The sequence below is a fragment of the Vitis vinifera genome, chromosome 1 (assembly GCF_030704535.1).
Source record: "Vitis vinifera cultivar Pinot Noir 40024 chromosome 1, ASM3070453v1".
Lineage (NCBI taxonomy): Eukaryota > Viridiplantae > Streptophyta > Magnoliopsida > Vitales > Vitaceae > Vitis > Vitis vinifera.
In genome coordinates, this window is record NC_081805.1 from 1,360,576 (window position 1) to 1,379,262 (window position 18,687).

At 36.4% G+C, this 18,687-nt stretch overlaps 1 protein-coding gene across 4 annotated transcripts; it reads left to right on the forward strand.

Annotated features, from left to right (window-relative positions):
- Positions 1-177: 177 nt before the first annotated feature.
- Positions 178-18,287, forward strand: LOC100255903 (uncharacterized). 4 transcript variants are annotated; one of them, XM_010650589.2, is made up of 8 exons: positions 178-305; positions 630-1,803; positions 2,877-4,236; positions 11,841-12,120; positions 13,230-13,337; positions 13,423-13,701; positions 14,986-15,129; positions 17,608-18,287. In XM_010650589.2, exons 2-8 carry the CDS (start codon positions 654-656, stop codon positions 17,794-17,796), a joined length of 3,510 nt encoding a protein of 1,169 aa, XP_010648891.1. In that variant the 5' UTR covers positions 178-305; positions 630-653; the 3' UTR covers positions 17,797-18,287. The 4 variants fall into 4 exon arrangements, with proteins under 4 accessions (XP_010648891.1, XP_010648896.1, XP_010648907.1 ...); XM_010650594.3 differs by having other exon boundaries at positions 199-491; XM_010650605.1 differs by having other exon boundaries at positions 208-305; positions 610-1,803.
- The last annotated feature ends 400 nt before the right edge of the window (positions 18,288-18,687 follow it).

Below are 18,687 nucleotides of genomic sequence, written 5' to 3' on the forward strand. Positions count from 1 at the left end.
GAAGCAGGCCATGTGAAAAGACCTATCTCTGAAATCTTAAAAATTAACGTTCATTTTGTACGTTAGCGAGGTGTGAGGGATGCTCAATTAGTCAATATTATTATTTGTAAATTAAAAAGAAGAAAAAAAAATTCAAATATGTATGATCTGGGGCCGATGTACAAATACCGAGAGTGAAAAGGCTTTTTTATGCAAACTGAATTAATTAAATAAAATTAGAAAAGGTGTCTCTCAGGAGGGACAGAGACAGAGAGAGAGAGAACGGAGAAGAGAGAGAAGAAACGACCCTCATCATCCACCGCCAGGTAACCCTAACCCTAACCCTAACTTCTTCATCTTCTCATTCGATCGGAAAAATGGTATAGAGCCTTCAACACGGAACTTTTGTAATCCCCAACAAAAGGAAAACGAAATGTTTCTGAAAATATAAATTCCAAGCACCGTTGTTGGATCCGATGATCTTCTACATGGATAATGACTGATCCAGTGGGGTGGGTTGTTGCTTCTCCCTCCGAAACGCTTTTTCAATTTAAAATAAGAAGTGACATTTTTTCATTTCTGTTGTTTTTTTGGTTGTTTTTGGTTTTGGGTTGGTTCTGTCTTTTTCAGGTGTTTTGCCTGCTTTTCAGGGTAAGGGAGTTGGGCTTTATACGATGGCGGCGGACAGTAGCTCGGTTGATGTGATTCTCGATTTTCTGCGGAGAAATCGGTTTACTAGAGCGGAGGCCGCATTGCGGAGCGAGCTCGGTAACCGCCCTGATTTGAATGGCTTTCTTCAGAAGCTAACCCTAGAGGAAAAGGCTGATTCGGGTAATGTGGCGGGGGTGGAGGCTGCGAATGGGGATGGTTCTCAAGCACAGGGGTCGGGTTCGAAGGAGCTTGTAATCGTTAAAGAGATAGAGTGTGGGGAGAGGAATAAACCGCCTAGTGGGGATGCCACTAACATGAGAAGTGAAAAGAACTTCGCGTTTTCTAAGGGTTCGGAGGACACTGTGCTAGACTTGTATACTTGGAAATTCAATGCGGATCCATACCGGAACGAAGGTGGCAGTAGTGGTGTTAGTACCAAAAACAATAGCAACAGCAACAGCGTTTTGGAGCTGCAGGTATATGAACAATCTAGGTATCGAATTGGTGAGCTTTCTGATGCCGTTGCTAGTAAAGCCGACGCGAAATCCGGAGAAGAAGAGATTGGTTTTTCTGGTGAGAAGAGAGGTTCTTGGGTTGGAAGTTCTAGTGAAGTAACCACGGAGACAAACAAGTATGACCGAAAGGAACTTGATCAGAAACTTAAAAGTAGTAATAGTATCTTGTACTCTAAAGGCAACTTTGCTGATAATCCATGGTCAGAGCCCATGCATTCATCTTCAGACCAGTGGAAAAATTGTTCTATCAAGACTGTTTTCCCATTCTCCAAAGGGGATGTGTCAACCAGTTATGATAATGCTGCTGGTTCTGAGAAGAAGGATGGAAAGAGGAAAGCTGAGATGGGTGGTATTCGGGCAGCAATCAAAGAGCAGGTAGATGAGGTTGGGCGAGCTTTGTACTTTGGCAAGTCTCAAGGGAGTTCAGAGCTGAAGACCATCAGCAGTCTAAACTTTCCACTTGTATTAGAGTGTCAGAAGGAAGAATTACCTCGGTTGCCTCCTGTTAAACTTAAATCGGAGGAGAAACCATTGAATATTAGCTGGGAGGAGAAGTTTGAGCATGAGGGACCTGGTTCTAAGATTGCTGGTGTAGATAATGCGTTTCTTATAGGGTCGTATCTGGATGTTCCCATTGGACAAGAAATCAACTCTTCAGGTTAGCATGTGTAATGAATATGATCAGATAATGCTTATCACTCAAACTAAACTTTTTTTTTTTTTGTTTAACTTGGAAAATATAATAGCTTGCTGAATAGATGGGTTCTTTGCAAAACCAGTCATTATGTACTTTCAAACTGTCAACTGTTATGCCATTATTCTTGAGGCATTTGTGATGGTGGTTACATCCTATTCCTGTAGTTCAGCATGTTTATTCATGGTTTTTAGTATCACTCAATTATATATTGGTATTGAAAGAAATTGATACAAATTGCAGTAGTATTACACGACTTATCATGCTGTCTGATGCATTGGAAATCAATACAAATAGCAGTTCATATGGCAAAATGGACATTTTCATTTTCCTTTGTGCTATTGCTATTTATGGAAATTATTATGGTTTTACTTTCTCTGTTCCAATGCATTTAGTAAATTTTTCAATCCCTTTCTTCTGTAGCATTTCAAATGGAGATGCTTATGTCGTTGTTGGTTGATCATAACCTTAGTAAATGATGTAATGCGTACACCCAAATGCATGTGCACAGTTATCGACATAATAAAAATGATGATGATGATGATAAATAGAAAACATGCCTTTTGCTAGTCTTTGAAAACCCTTTTTGTTAGGCGCCTTTAATGTATATTTACCCTTTTGCTTATCTAAAACTGAAAAAGGTATCTTTTAAACTTTTGTTCACCAGGTTATTCACCAGTTTATTTTGTGAAAATTCCGCAAAATGGTGGATGAAATATTTCTACTCAATGATTGGTCCTTAGTATGTTGCAACCTTGTTTTCCATATCAAGTCTTTGTAATTCTGTTGTACAACTAACAGCATTGATACCTTTTTCTTGGACGAGTCAGAATTTATACAAGTTATTTTCAACTTTGGCTTGAATTTTTCTTGAACTCTTGACAGGAAGTTTTTGTTGTCCCATGTTTTGCTTTTGTTTCTTGTCTCATGTTGTGCTGATGTTTCATGTGTTTTTTATGCCCTGTTATGCATCTTTCTGAGAGATTTCCTTTTGTAAACCGTAAAGAATGAGCCTTATTCTTGAAATGATGACTCAGGTGGAAAACGAACAGCTGGGGGCAGTTGGCTATCTGTAAGTCAAGGCATTGCAGAGGATACCTCTGATCTGGTTTCTGGTTTTGCTACTGTTGGTGACGGATTAAGTGAATCTATTGACTATCCAAATGAGTATTGGGATTCTGATGAATATGATGACGATGATGATGTTGGATACATGAGACAACCTATTGAAGATGAAACCTGGTTTCTGGCTCATGAAATTGATTACCCAAGTGACAATGAAAAAGGAACAGGGCATGGGAGTGTCCCAGACCCACAGGAAAGAGGTCCAACCAAAGATGAAGACGATGATCAATCTTTTGCAGAGGAGGATTCTTATTTCTCCGGTGAGCAGTATTTTCCAGCAAAACATGTTGCACCGGTTTCAGCTTCAGATGATCCTATAGGGCTGTCGGTGACTGAAATGTATGGGAGGACTGAAGAAAATGATTTAATAGCTCAATATGATGGACAATTAATGGATGAAGAGGAACTGAATTTGATGCGTGCAGAACCTGTATGGCAGGGATTTGTCACTCAGACAAATGAACTTATCATGTTAAGGGATGGGAAGGTTATGAATGATTGTGGGAGGCCAAGGCTGGATGATAATTGTATGGATGATGATCAGCATGGTTCGGTTAGATCAATTGGTGTAGGGATCAACAGTGATGCTGCTGATATTGGCAGTGAAGTACGGGAAAGTTTGGTTGGAGGCAGTAGTGAAGGGGATTTGGAGTATTTTCATGATCAGGATATTGGATCAAGACATTCTCATCAGGAATCTGATAAGAAATATAATGATAGATCAAAGAGGGTTAAAAAGAGAACAAGTACCCATGATTCTGATAAATATGTAATGGGAAATGATAAGGGTGTGTGTACCCAGGTGAAAAATCACCCAGATGGAGGATTTTCATTCCCCCCTCCTTTGAGAGATGGGCAGTTGGTACAGGCAAGCTCTAGTAAATCTTTATGGTCAAATAATTGCAATGCTCCTACCAGTGATGAAACTGATGATTGTTTGAATGCTTTGATGAGGAATGCTGACATGCTTGCTTCATGGAGGCGGAAAAGCAGTGATTCTTCACCTGTCAAGAGTTCTAAAGATGAAAATAATGCTAATGCTGTTAGATCAGAGAACTCTTCTCCCTCAACTCTTTCTAATTATGGTTACAATGAAAGAGGACATGTGAAGAAAGAAGAGGATGAAAAAACTGGTGGTGCAAGAGAAGAAGATCCAGGAGTGTCATTGGAAGATGAAGAAGCAGCTGCTGTGCAAGAGCAAGTAAGGCAGATAAAAGCTCAGGAGGAGGAATTTGAGACCTTCAATCTCAAAATTGTGCATAGGAAAAACAGGCATGTCTCCCCTCATCTGAAAAATCTTTTAAACTATTAAATAACTCATCCTAGTTCTTTGCAGGCTAATATTCCATTTTGAAGTTACAGCTGCTATCATTTAAAATTTCAGTTTGAGTTTGTCCTTTTCCTACTTCAAAACATTAGAATTCAAACTAGCAGCCCTTATTCTGACCATTTGGGATGGCTTTATGGATCAATGCATGATTAATAAGGTTTGCATTATGCGGACCCTCTATGACTTGCCAAATTATTGTGGGCCAATGGATAGGAGAAGATGGGGTAGGGAAACCTACCATAATTGTTATGCAGGCTATACTTTAGGAGTCATGGTTATGTAGGCTTTGTTTTTATTTCTTTGATGGGCAATAAAAGAGAATATATTAATAGTGCCTTAGAAAGAGCACACCAAGGTCCACACAATGCATATGATATTTGCTAAAAGGCTAACCAAAGAAAAAGAGAAGAAAAAACAAGGATAAGATGGGAGCAGAATGGGAAGTGGGGTTGTGTGTTGGAACCTCAAATTCTTAAGATAGATCCATGACCGGGAATTAGACGAGGTGGAGGCCTTTTTTAGGATATTATTTGTAAAGATAGGGAGGATAAGATGGTTTGATTAAACTCAAGATGTAATTTCTCAATTAAATATCTATACTCTTCCTTTTTTTTTCTTTTTTGATCAGATGTCTTTACTGTTCCCTTTCTATTCGAAGATTGGAGGTGTTCCTTGCAAGCATGATTTGTAATTCTTAGGTTCCGGTAGGGGTGCTTTTTAGATTGGGAAGATACTTGGTGGACGATATTAACATTTAACCAACTTAGAAGGAGAGGATGGCAAATTCGAAATAGATGTTATTTGTATGAAGGAGAAGAAGAAACCGTTAAGCATATTCTCTTGCATAGCATGTAAGTAAATATGTTGTGGCAGCTTATCTTTGGTCTTTTTGGGATCAAATGGGTGGTGCACTCCACAATAAGAGAGGCTTTTTAGGCTAGCATGGATCTTTTGTGGAGAAAAAAAGGATGAAAGCCTGGAAATATGCCCCTTTGTGTTTATTTTTGGACCATCTAGAAAGAAAGAAACATGAGAGCTATTGAAAATATTGAAAAGAAGGGACCAAGCCTATCAAGCAATCCTTCGCTTATATTTTTTAAGAGTGGGTTAGAATGTACATAGGTGATTGTGGAAGAATGTAATTATGAAGGATTATAGCTGTATATTTTTGTAATTAAGGAAAGGATTAGAACAATCTTGTAATTAAGGGAATTTGATAGAATTAGGTTAAGAAAGTTTCTATTTTTTGTGCTAAGAATACTTGTATAAATATGTGGGCCTGTACATATTGAAATTGAGGAAGAAATTTATTCTCTTACCTTCCATTTCTTCTTCAGATTCTACATGGTATCAAAGCTTTAGGCTCTTAAATATAGGAAAAGAAGATTTTTTTTTTTTGCCTTCATTGCTGAGTTGAAGACCATAATTGACCTTGAAGTTTCCTCTTGTTTGAGTTGAGCCATTGCAACAAACCCAAATTGCGAATTCAATGCCAAAGCAATTGTCATCATCACGTCATCATGCCACTACTACAATACATCTTTCGTTTGAATCTCACCATGGCAAAGGCAAAACCCAATTCATCACCCTCTCTAGATCGCATCGTCACCTTCTTCTCTACCAATGGCGACAACACTCGTGCCCTTTGTCCTTAACCGTCAGCAATCACACTGTCAAAAACAACAGAGTACCGTGTCCTCTGTCCTTCATCCCAACAATCCTTTATTGTTGGTGAGATCATGCCGTCGACAAGATCATGAGCTCTAGAGCTCCAACGCAGCCACCACCAGTTGTTGCCACCTCGAACCGTTAGCTAGGGGCCCCAAACCCTATGCGTTGTTAAATCTAGGTATTTAAGTCTTTAGTCACAAATTCTCAGCCCCTTTACGAACTCTTTAACTCATTTTACAGTTTTTGTGAGTGTATGTGTTTTTTTTTTCTTTTTTTTTTTTTAAAAAAAAAGAAAAATGCCAAAGGTATAAAAAACCACCGCTCAATCTGAAGTAATGACAACCAGTTACAATGGAGGGTGATAGAAGGATAATGGACACGTGCACTTGTCTTCTATTCAACTAGTTGAAGAAAGACCCTTGGAACGAGGCAAATTCAATCTAGAGGAGATTGAAAAATCGAGAAATTTGTTCGGAACTCTTGAAGTACCTTCAATTATCTACTCACTAGCACTTTCAGATAAGTTTCTTATTCCCATTAGAATAAAAGTCTCATATGAAATCTTTACCAATTCATGGGTTATAGATTCAAGTACCACATATCACATGACTCATTCATCACACCAATTTAACAACTATAACCCTTGTCCAAATTGTAGGAAAATAGCTACAATTGATAGTTCATTAACCACTATCACAAGTGTAGGAGATATCCAAATTAGTCTTATACTCACATTTAGAAATGTGTTTCATGTTCCAAAGTTGTCCACTAATCTTGTTTCTATACAAAAGCTTACAAAAGATGTGGGTTGCAATGTGATTTTTTACCCTACTTACTATGTATTTTAGGATTGGAATTGGGGGAAATGATTGGACTTGCTAAGGAACGGAATGAGCTATACTACCTTGAGACACCAAGCAAATCATGTGTCTTTTCTTTCTAAGCACCACCTTTTTAATAAAGAAAAAATTTGGCTTCATCATTGTAGGTTTGGACATCCATCGTTTAGAATTCTTAAGATCTTGTTTCCTTCTCTGTTTAGGAAATTAGATATTGAGAGTTTTCACTGTGAGGTATGTGAACTAGCCAAACATAAGTGTTTAACCTTTTTAGTCACTAATAAAAGAAGTTCAAAACCTTTTCTCTAATTCATAGTGATATTTGGGGTCCATCCCTTGTCTCTCATATATCCGGGGCACATTGGTTTGTGTCTTTTATCGATGATTGTACTAGGGTCTCTTGGATCTTCTTACTTAAACACAAATTTGATGTGAGTTTTGTTCTCTCAAATTTCCATACCATGATAAAAAAAACTAGTTTGGTGTCACTATCAAGAGGTTTTGGTTTGACAAGGCTAGAAATTATTTCAATCAAGTCCTAACTCCATACTTTCATCATGAAGGCATAATTTATGAGTCGTCATGTGTAAACACCCCACAACAAAATGGAATTGTTGAAATGAAAAATGGTTACTTCCTTAATACAACTTGGGCATTTTTGTTCCAAAAACATGTGCCTAAATCATATTGGGGGAAGCCATCATAATCCTCACACATCTCATAAATCAATTACCTTCTCGAATCTTAGGTTTCAAAAGTCCCATGGAAATACTCTCATCGTTTTATCCTACTATGAGAATCACAAACCATCCCATTTCTAAGATATGCAAGTGTTGTGCATGCTTACAGTCAAAACAAGAGAAAATTGGATCCAAGAGCAATCAAATGTACTTTTGTAGGATATTCTTCAACTCAAAAGGGATACAAGTGCTATCATCCACCATCTAAATTTTATTTTTTTGTCTCAACCGATATTACTTTCAACAAAAGTGAATCTTATCTTCCCACTTCTTATCTTCAATGAGAGAATTCCATCAAGGAAGACACGAATCGGGGTTTTTATTTCATTGATCCCTTTCTCATCGACCATCTCGAAGTGTTTGATCCAATTTTTGTACCCTCCTTCCTTGAACCTGAGTCATCCATTGAACTTGCTGCAAAGGATCGAATGAATGACAAAGTGTACTCAAAGAAGAAAGTTGTAGTCCCTAGACTTACGTAAGTCCAAGATTCTGAACAGGCTTCTAGAAATAAGGTAACAATCTCTCATCTTCCCTTACAAACTGAGTCAGAACTTCAATATGAAAAACCTATAGATCAGAACCTCCTTATTGCCATCAGGAAGGGAATAAGGGAATGCACTAAACGTCCTTTGTTTCCACTTTCCCATGTTGTGTCATTTGAAAAGTTGTTTTCGTCCTATAAGAGTTTTCTCGCAAGTTTGAACAATATTCATATTCCTACCACTCTATCCAAGGCTTTATTTAATGAAAATTGGCCATAAATGTAGAAATGGAGACCTTGGAGAAGAATAAAATTTGAGAGTTGATAGATTTGCCTATAGAAAAAAAGTCAATTGGACGTAAGTGCGTATATACTGTTAAGTCTAGAGCGGATGGGTCATTGGAAAGGTACAAGGTGGGATTGGTGGCTAAAGGATACACTCAGACATGAGATGTATATTATCTAGAGACATTTGACCCAATTACCAAGATGAACATGGTAAGAATTTTGTTATCATTGGCCGCAAATTATAACTAAAATCTACAATAGTTTGACGTCAAAAATGCATTTTTGAATGGAGACTTGAAATAAGAGATTTATATGGAAATCCCTCCTTAATTTGGAAGTGACCTAGCTACTAAAAAGGTATGTAAACTGAAGAAGATTCTATACGGGGTGAAACAGTCTCCAAGGGTGTGGCTTGAAAGATTTGTCAACGTAATGAAAAACATAAAATACAAAGAAAGTTAGGGAGATCATAAGTTGTTCATCAAATATTTAAATTCAAGGAGAGTTACAACTCTTTTGGTGTATATAGATGACATCATCATGATGGGAAACGATGAAAAGGAGGGACAAACTTTAAGGCAATGCTTGGCCCAATGAGTTTGAGATTAAAGAGTTAAGAAGTTTGAAACACTTCCTACAAATTGAGGTTGCACAATTTTTTTTTTTTTTTGATAAGCATCGAGGTTGCACATTCTAAGCAATGAATTTTTAGTTCTCAATAGAAATATGTGATGAACCTTCTCAAGGAAACAAAGAAGTTGGCATGCAAGCCAACAAGCACACCAATAGATCCTAATTATAATCTCGGAGAAGCTAAGGAAGATGCTACTATAGATAGAGAGATGTATCAATGTCTAGTAGGGAGACTGATTTATCTCTCTCACACAAGACCAAATATAGCATATGTTGTGAGTGTGATTAGCCAATTCATGCATAGTCCAAAAAAGGTTCATCTACAAACTGCTAACTGAATGCTATAATACCTTAAAGGGTCTTCAGGAAAGGACATCCTATTTAAACAAAACTCAAGGCTAGTACTAAAAGCATACATAGACATAGATTATATTGGATCTGTGGTTGACAAAAGATTAACCACAAAGTTTTGCACCTTTCTTGGTGGGAATCTGGTGACATGGAAAAGTAAAAAAACAAAGTCTGTTGGCTAGATCTAGTGCAAAAGCAGAATTTTGCACAATGACTCAAGGATTTTGTGAACTACTATGGTTGAAAATTATTTTGGAAGATTTAAAGATTAAATGGGATGGTCCAATGAGACTTTACTACGACAATAAACTTGCAATCGGTATTGCATATAATCCAATGTGACATGATTGAACAAAGCACATAGAGATAGACAAACATTTTATTGAGGAGAAATTAGATAGTGGATTGATCTGTACTCCTTCATGTATTTATTGATAGCTAACTTGTAAATATACTCACCAAAGGTTTATATAGTACAACTTTTCAAGCAAGTATATCAAAGTTGAGAATGAAAAACATTTATTCACTAGCTTGAGGGGAAGTGTGGAGAAGAATGTAATTAGGAAATATTATAGTTGTATACTTTTGTAATTAAGGGGATGATTAGGATGATCCCATAATCAAGGGGATTCGATAGAATTGGGTTAGGAAAGTTTCTCTTTTTTGTGCTAGGAATACCTATATAAATATGTGAGTTTGTATCTATTGAAATTAAGGAAGAAATTTATTCTTTTACTTTCCAATTCTTCTTCAGATTCTATTGTGATAGCTCTTGACTTCATTGAGCAGATGAACTCTAAGTGAGGTGAGGGGGTTGTTTTTTGTTTATCCCTTAGCTTTGGTTGGTCTTTTAGCGTTTGTGTATACAATATGTGTACTTTTGTGTGCCCTTTTTATAAGCACTTTTAACATAAATTTCTTTGCCTATCCAAAAAAAATGGAGGGAGGGAAAAGGGGGGAACCTCCCTTCCTTACTTCAAACTCAGCCATTGAACAAAGTCTGTCATGAGCATTATGTGATGATCTGTGTGCACTTTAACAAATTCCAAAATAGTAGGTATACAATTTTTTTTTAATTGTTAGCTGCAACTACTCTACATATTCAAACAATCTCATATTTCTTTCTTTCTTTCTTTCTTTCTTTTTTTTTGATAGGTAAAAGCAATTGTATTAAAAGCACCTGTAGAAGGATGCCCAAAAGTATATACGATGTGTATAGGGCATCTAAGCTAAAAAAAAGAGGAATACACAATAAACAACACCCTCATCTTTCTTGCAACCCAACTAATCAGTGAAATCAAATAAAGACAACAAGATAAAACCAACATGCACTTTGACCCAAACCCAATTAAAAAATATGTACATAAAGGACCAAAATAGCTTGGTCCGGCAATTCGGAATCCTCTAAGGCTTTGCGATTTCTCTCCTTCTATAAGGTTAAAAAAAAAAGCACAAAGGAGTTGCTCTCCACACCTTCTTCCTTTTCTTCCCTACAAAAGTGTCATGCCAGTTAAGAATGACATCCTTGATTGAAAAAGGAATCACCTGCCAAACACCAAAAAGAGCAAAAATAAGCTGCCAAAGCATGGCGGCCTTGGGGCAGTCTCCTGCTTCTTTGTTTTCATATGGTCCAAAACAAGTATAAAGGAGTGACCTTCTAAGCTTTCTTCCATTTTTTCCCCACAAATGAACCATGCCAGCTTAAAAGATTCTCTCAAACCAAAGAGTGCATTATCCATGTCACACTAAACAGAGAAAGAACTAGCTGCTGCAACATTCATGCTTTGACACAATGAAGGTGTAAATGATCTACTTATTCTTCATCACATTTACACGAGTAATATGCAGGCTTTGTTTTCAGGGCCCAGCATTTTGGGTTTTCCTGGGGGATAAACTGTAATTAGGTCCTATGAAGAAAGGGTGAATGGGGACATGTAGAGCTAGTACCTTTTTCTTTCTTTTTTTAATAAGCAAATAAATGCTATTTAATAAAAGAATGTCTAACAAAAAGTGGGGCATAATCTAAGTACATGGGGAGTGTACAAGGCACATAAAACTAGCTAAAAAAAAGAAAAACGTCTGGAGTAACATGACTCCCATCTATTCAGTGTATTGGTTCTGCCTTTTGGCCATCGGTGTATACTTCCCGTATACTTTGGGACACTCATTTGGTGCCTCCTTTTTATATACTCTTTTATTTTACCTATCAAATATATATATCAAGATAATAGGATTTTGTTGGTAATGAGGATCTTTTATAAATTTCACCTGTGTCTTAAGAAGTACACAATTTGTTATTTCAATTAACTTGATATCATAATTTTTATTAGTAACTTCAGAAAGATGTATTTACCGTGTAAGTGGCTGCAATCATAGGCTTTAATGGAAAAGCACTTGTGTTTGGTTCTTCTTCAACCATTGTTTTCTGCTGCTGGAGCTGGCCAGTTTCAAGTTCACAACTTTTCCACCAGTTTTGCCATTGGGAACTTTGCTTGTTCTAACAGGAAGTTTCTTATCTCAATTTCTGTTTTGTGGTGCAGAACTGGGTTTGAGGAGGACAAAAACTTCCATGTTGTTTTAAATTCAGTCATAGCTGGGCGCTATCATGTTACCGAGTATCTTGGGTCAGCTGCATTCAGCAAGGCTATTCAAGCACACGACCTACATACAGGCATGGATGTTTGTGTGAAAATTATAAAGAACAACAAGGATTTTTTTGATCAGAGCCTTGATGAGATAAAGCTTCTCAAGTTTGTTAACAAGAATGATCCTGCTGACAAGTATCACATTCTCCGTTTGTATGACTACTTTTATTATCGAGTAAGTTGTTCTATTATTTGAGTGGCTACATTGTTTTTTTCTATTCTTTGGGCTTAATTTTTCTACATTCAAGACTGGTTTACACTTGTATTAATATCTCATCTTTAAGCATGGCCCCTTGAAGAGCTGGCGGTCAACTCTAGTTCACCCTACCTACACTTGTACTAATATCTCATCTCTAATCATGTGAATGTCATGGGTAAGGGTGTAGGAATGTATGGAGAATGATTCCTTTGTCTGTCTTGGTGTATTTGAAAAGAGCAGAAGTGTACAATCTTTGAAGGCTTAGAGCATTCAAAGCAAGCTCTGAAAGAGTTTTTTCACCAAATCTTTGTTTAAGGGGTCCAGTGTTCCATTGAGGGCTGCTAATCTTAGAGTTAATTGATTACCTGGGAGGGGTTAGATCAGCTCAATGCCTATTGTTTTGTTGTTTTTGTGGTGTGGCATGCTTTGTGTACTTCTCATATATGGCATACTTTGTTTACTTCCTGTATACCATAATTGCAGCCTCTCCCTCTTTACTTGGCACTTATTTATATGACCTAATTTTGCCTTGACAAAAGGCCTTCTTAGGTAAGTGGTTATGTAAATGTGCAGTAGCGAGGGATGGCTCCTGGAGGAGGGTGATAGTAGAGAAGTGTGAGGAGGTTTCGTTTTTTTTTTTTTTCTATATCATCATTTATTTCATATATATTTAATACCCTGCTCTTTTCTGAAGCTATCTATCTATCTATATACATGGTGTTTGATATTACTGGATAACTTGGGGCATTTATTCAAATAGTTTTAACCACTAACCATCCTTAGTTCAAAGGTTTAGATTTCTCCTATTAGCCAAAGGTACCGTATGAAATACATGTTCCATACTTCTGGAGACACTATTGCAAGACACTCAAAATAGACTGCAATTTCTTATGGAAGGATTCTTCTTAGGAAGGGGAAAAGAAAGAAAGAAAAACAAGTTTTTCTGGTCTCTTCATTTTGAAGTCCCTCTTATGTCTACTGCATTGTTTTTGCCATCATAGTTTATGCATTTATGGATGTCTCCAATATATGATTTTACAGTGCCTGCTCAATTAGTCAGGAGTTTACTTTCCTTTATTTTGCAGGAACATTTATTAATTGTATGCGAACTTCTCAAGGCAAACTTGTATGAGTTTCATAAATTTAATAGAGAATCCGGAGGGGAGGTTTACTTCACAATGCCAAGATTGCAGGTTATGGAGTTACATTTTTAAACTGATATCTTTCTCTCCTACTGACATGCTGGTATGTAACCTGCTTTTAAATTGTTCTGTGCAGTCCATTACAATTCAGTGTTTGGAGGCACTTCAGTTCTTGCATGGCCTAGGCCTTATACATTGTGATCTGAAGCCTGAGAATATTTTGGTGAAGAGCTATAGCAGATGTGAGGTGAAGGTCATTGACCTTGGAAGTAGTTGTTTTGAAACAGATCATCTCTGCTCATATGTTCAATCTAGGTCTTATCGAGCACCAGAGGTCATTTTGGGGCTTCCATATGACAAAAAGATAGATGTCTGGTCACTTGGTTGTATCTTGGCTGAACTTTGCACTGGCAATGTAAGTACTGTATTTCATGGTTGTTTTTCTCCTACATATGAATTATGGCAAGCAGTGGAGTGTTTTTCTTTCTTCTCCTTTTTTGGAGAAAATAGGTAGGATATTAAAGTAGATTGAAAATGCCCAGAAAAAGGGTGTAACCTGAGTGGAAGCAGGTATGCCAGTCATGCCCAATGAATAAAAAAGAGAAGGTGATGAAAAGGGAAAAAATAAAAAAATAAAAGAAGAAAGAAAAGAAAACACAAAAAGAACAAAACAAAATAGGTAGCCCATGTTTCACCATCTCTCGAAACCATCAATAAAAAGTCCAAAAAGGAAACTCTCATACCCCCTAGGGATTCATCCATCCACACATACAATGATCAAAGAGAATCTAGTTCCAATTCTGTCAACTCTTCTCTCTCAAATATTCTTTTATTCTTCTCTAAATTCACAAAAGCAAAGGGGTGCCAAATTTACCTTATTTTACTTATTCCTCCCCATGAATTTGTCATGCGAAGTAGACACCACCACCCCATGGACCCAGGGAGAAGCCACAGAACCAAAGAACAAGCAATTTTTTATTTTATTTTTTGATTTTGGTAAGAAGCACTAACAACCTTATCATATTAGCCACCGAGCAGTAAATCAGATGATTAGGAGCTTATTAGCTGTGTCCTCATCTTCTTGAACATATGATGATTATTAATAAGGGCCTTTCTTTCCCTTGTGTTGAATTTTCACATAGGTCCTATCTCTGCTTTTATGTTAGTGTGGCAATGCATCAAATTGACCGTCATGAAGGCTTAACATCTTTGGTTGCTGTTAGCCTGGTAGACACAGTTGACCCATAATGGCTTAAGCCTTTGGATCAAATTGATAGCCTAACGTGATATTGGAGCTCCAATAAACTAGAATTTCAAGTTCGATTCTGTCCAGTTTATTTCTCCATCTGTTTATTTGCAATATGTGATCTAAATATGCCTCTTCACACATGGATATGAGATGCATGTGAGGAACCAAAACTTAACAGCTTAAGCTTTTGTGTCGATTTGTAGCCTACAGTTGCATTAGTTAACAGTTGTATAGGTTTGTATGTTTTACTATTTTGATTGATTTTCTAGAAGGACTAATCAACAGAATTCTTTTCCCCCCTTGTTTATGGAATGTTTGTCACTTGATTTGCATGACGTATTAAGTATTTTAGCAAGATATCTTACCTGGTTTAATGTGGTCATTTTCCTTAAAACTATCAATTATGATTCCTGGTGCAAAGCGCTTTACATAAAGTTTGCTATGTTTTAGGTCCTCTTCCAAAATGATTCACCAGCGACGTTACTTGCACGGGTGATTGGAATAATAGGTTCAATTGACCAAGGCATGCTTGCTAAAGGACGTGATACATATAAATATTTCACCAAAAATCACATGCTCTATGAACGGAATCAGGTAACAGTTTATTTTCCTCATCTGTAAGAACTCTTTCTCTTGACTTTTAAAATCCAAGTAGGTTGCCATTCTCCTATGTATTTGGTGATAATCATGCTCACAGTTGTTATATTTATTATATTTTATTCAGTACATTATACATATAAGCCAAATGCATTTTCTTTAAGTATATTTATATGAGCATGGTATGTACTGTGATAGACACATGTGAATGTAAGAATTATGTCTTTTCTCTTCTTCTTACAGGTTCAATTTACCTTGATTAATCTCCAAATCTAGGTGTCCTTTTTTCTATTACATGCAAAGGGGGGTGAATTGTATATGCTCAATGGTTTCCTTTTGAGTGGAAATTTTGTTGTATTAGTGGTTACCAGTTGCCTAGTTGAAACTTGAATGTTTATTACAGCTTTATATTTCATTCCTACAATGTTTATTTATTTTCAAATATTTTTACGAATATTCTTCTGCCCATCTCCCAAGATGTAAATATATCTTATGACTCATGACACAGTACAATATGCAATTCATAAAATATGAATACAATATGATTCAATATATCTTTCTGCAACTACTAGTTTTGACATACATGCATTGCATGTGAACAAATTTTTGTGTTAATAATTCAACCTTTTCTTATAAATAAGATAGCGTCTATAAAAATTTATATAAAATAATTAATATTTATATTTATGTACACCTGATACATTCCCTTATTATCAAGAATCACAGCTTGTTAATTTTTGCTTTCCTTTAGTCAATTAATTACATATATTATTCTTTGTCAATAAGAAACCATTGATGTAATTATATGAAGTAATAGAAGATCCTAAAGAAGGATGAGAGCTTCTTTGAAAAGGAAACGGTACAAAGGAAATCAGTAGACTGAATATAGAAAAGAAACAAAGTTCCCACAATGCTTGAGGTGACATGAGATCCCCAACAAAGTAAACCTGAGAGATGGCTCATCTGTTAGTATACTAAGAACTCATTCTTAGTCCAAAGGAAGTTTTGCAGCCAAATGGTGTGTAAAAGAAACACTAAGACGTAGTTCCAAAATGGAAACCCTGATCCAAATGCATTCTAAAACATGTGGCAGATGTGTTAGTATCAAAAGAAGTACAGGAGGGCTGGCAAGTTTCATGATTTATGGGTATGCAAGGGTTTATTTTCATTCAAAATTTTTAAGAATATATTATTCTTTGTCAATAAGAAACCATTGATGTAATTATATGAAGTAATAGAAGATCCTAAAGAAGGATGAGAGCTTCTTTGAAAAGGAAACGGTACAAAGGAAATCAGTAGACTGAATATAGAAAAGAAACAAAGTTCCCACAATGCTTGAGGTGACATGAGATCCCCAACAAAGTAAACCTGAGAGATGGCTCATCTGTTAGTATACTAAGAACTCATTCTTAGTCCAAAGGAAGTTTTGCAGCCAAATGGTGTGTAAAAGAAACACTAAGACGTAGTTCCAAAATGGAAACCCTGATCCAAATGCATTCTAAAACATGTGGCAGATGTGTTAGTATCAAAAGAAGTACAGGAGGGCTGGCAAGTTTCATGATTTATGGGTATGCAAGGGTTTATTTTCATTCAAAATTTTTAAGAAGGATTTATTTTACTCAGTTCATTTGCTTAGCCTTTTACAAGGAAAAGATCTGTTGTCTGATTTATTCATCTTGATTTATATAAGATGAATATTCCTCATTTTGTATCATTCCATTGCTGTATTGTTACATAGGGGCTCAAAGAATACACGATTCCTTATATGGTAAACCAAAATTTCAGCATTTCACTCTTTATTTTGATAGAAAGTGAAAATATGAAAATAAAATTCCAATTTATTTCTGAAGTGAAATGAAAATTTCAACAGCAATGGCTACAAGAGAAATTGAGTATTGAAATTCACATCAAACACCTCCATAGGGGAGGTACTCCGTCTGGCAAGTAGTCCAACTTACCATTAGTATGCTGTGCAGTGTTTTGCAAGTTCTTGTAGTGTTGTTTCTTTCTTTTTTTTTTTTTTTTTCCTCCAACTAATTGCCAACAATACCTCCAACTTCCTAAACTGTCATTCCTAGCCTTAGGTGTAATGGTAGAAAAATTACCCATTAACTATGAGATCAAGTTTTCAATTTATCAAATCTAAAGGCCAAACAGAACAGCAGAAAGCTGTCTTAGCAATTGCGCCAACTCATGAGCCTATCGAAGTTGTAAATTAGATTACCCTCATCACTCATAAATATGTTATCTAAGTTGTCCATAATCACTGAAGTTACCCTAGGAATTCTAAAGACAAGACCAGGAAACTCCTTGGTGCATGCTTGGTTTCTTTTACCAAATGTGTTCCTGTACATGCTTATGTATAAATAAAGAATATCTTTGTGTTCATATTACTCCTATTTCTGCAACTTCCTTTTTATTTATTTATTATTATTATTAATCCTAAAGCCGTGCATGTTGTCCAATTTTCTTCAGGACACCAACAGACTGGAATACCTCATCCCAAAAAAGACATCCTTGAGGCACCGGTTGCCAATGGGGGACCAAGGCTTCATCGACTTTGTTTCTCATATGCTTGAAATTAACCCAAAAAAGCGCCCTTCTGCTTCTGAGGCTTTGAAGCACCCATGGTTATCATACCCATACGAGCCTATATCATCTTGAACAACCTGAAGATTTCTTGGTGTAGTAGACCACATGCTGCAGGTGCCCTCGTATGCTTGGATTTGGGTGTCTTGGTGAGAGGGAAAGAACCCTGGTTGATTCCTGATTGAAATGGGTCGTATCTAGGGACAGTGATCTTCAATGGCAGGTTCACCCCTTAACATGCCTGCACAATGCATTGGAAGGTGTGTTGGTTTTGTTGGTGAAATCTATCTTTTCTCCCCCCTTCTTGAGTTGTACTTCAATTATAACCAAGGATGTAATTTTGGGTATTGGTAGGGTTTTCTTTCTTTGCTCTTGTTTTATCTGGTGGAGGGGGGAACCTTAATGTCTTTGTTGTATATGATGTGTGATAATTCTTTTAGGTTATGTAGTAATAGCTTGTGAAAAAGTTGCATTTCCAATTTTGTTTTGCTTCTGACACCAGGGTTTGCTCCTATATCAAGTTTGGAACAAGCCCAAACCCAGTGAGAAAGTTTCAGTTGTTTTCATTGCTTTTGCTCTCTTGTACTTCTTGTAAACATGCCCCCCCAACCCCAACCAACATTTTCCCATATGCCTGCCGCAGCCCTAACCCAACTGGTGCTATGATCGATTTTTTGTTTGAAGATTGATAGATGTTGCAGTCATGTAAATGGAAAATGTTTGGTAAAAATCGTTAGAATATAATTTGGTTTGGCAACCAAAATATCTTTCTTCAAATTCATTTCATTTCATTTATTCTCTTTCATTATATAAATATTAAATAATTTTAAAATGTATAAATTTCTAATAAATTTTAGTTATATTTATTTAATATTTTGGGGAACTAAATATAATCTTTGACGTGTCATAATTCTTATGAGAGGATATAATTTAGTAAGCATGTAATATTCTTTCCGTGACTATGAG

Excerpts from the sequence above, each read along its gene's own strand:
- LOC100255903 (XM_010650589.2), top strand. The coding sequence starts at position 654 with ATGGCGGCGGACAGTAGCTCGGTTGATGTGATTCTCGATTTTCTGCGG. Across the intron at positions 13,702-14,985 it reads CTGAACTTTGCACTGGCAAT|GTCCTCTTCCAAAATGATTC; the intron begins GTAAGTACTGTA and ends GCTATGTTTTAG. Across the intron at positions 15,130-17,607 it reads TGCTCTATGAACGGAATCAG|GACACCAACAGACTGGAATA; the intron begins GTAACAGTTTAT and ends AATTTTCTTCAG.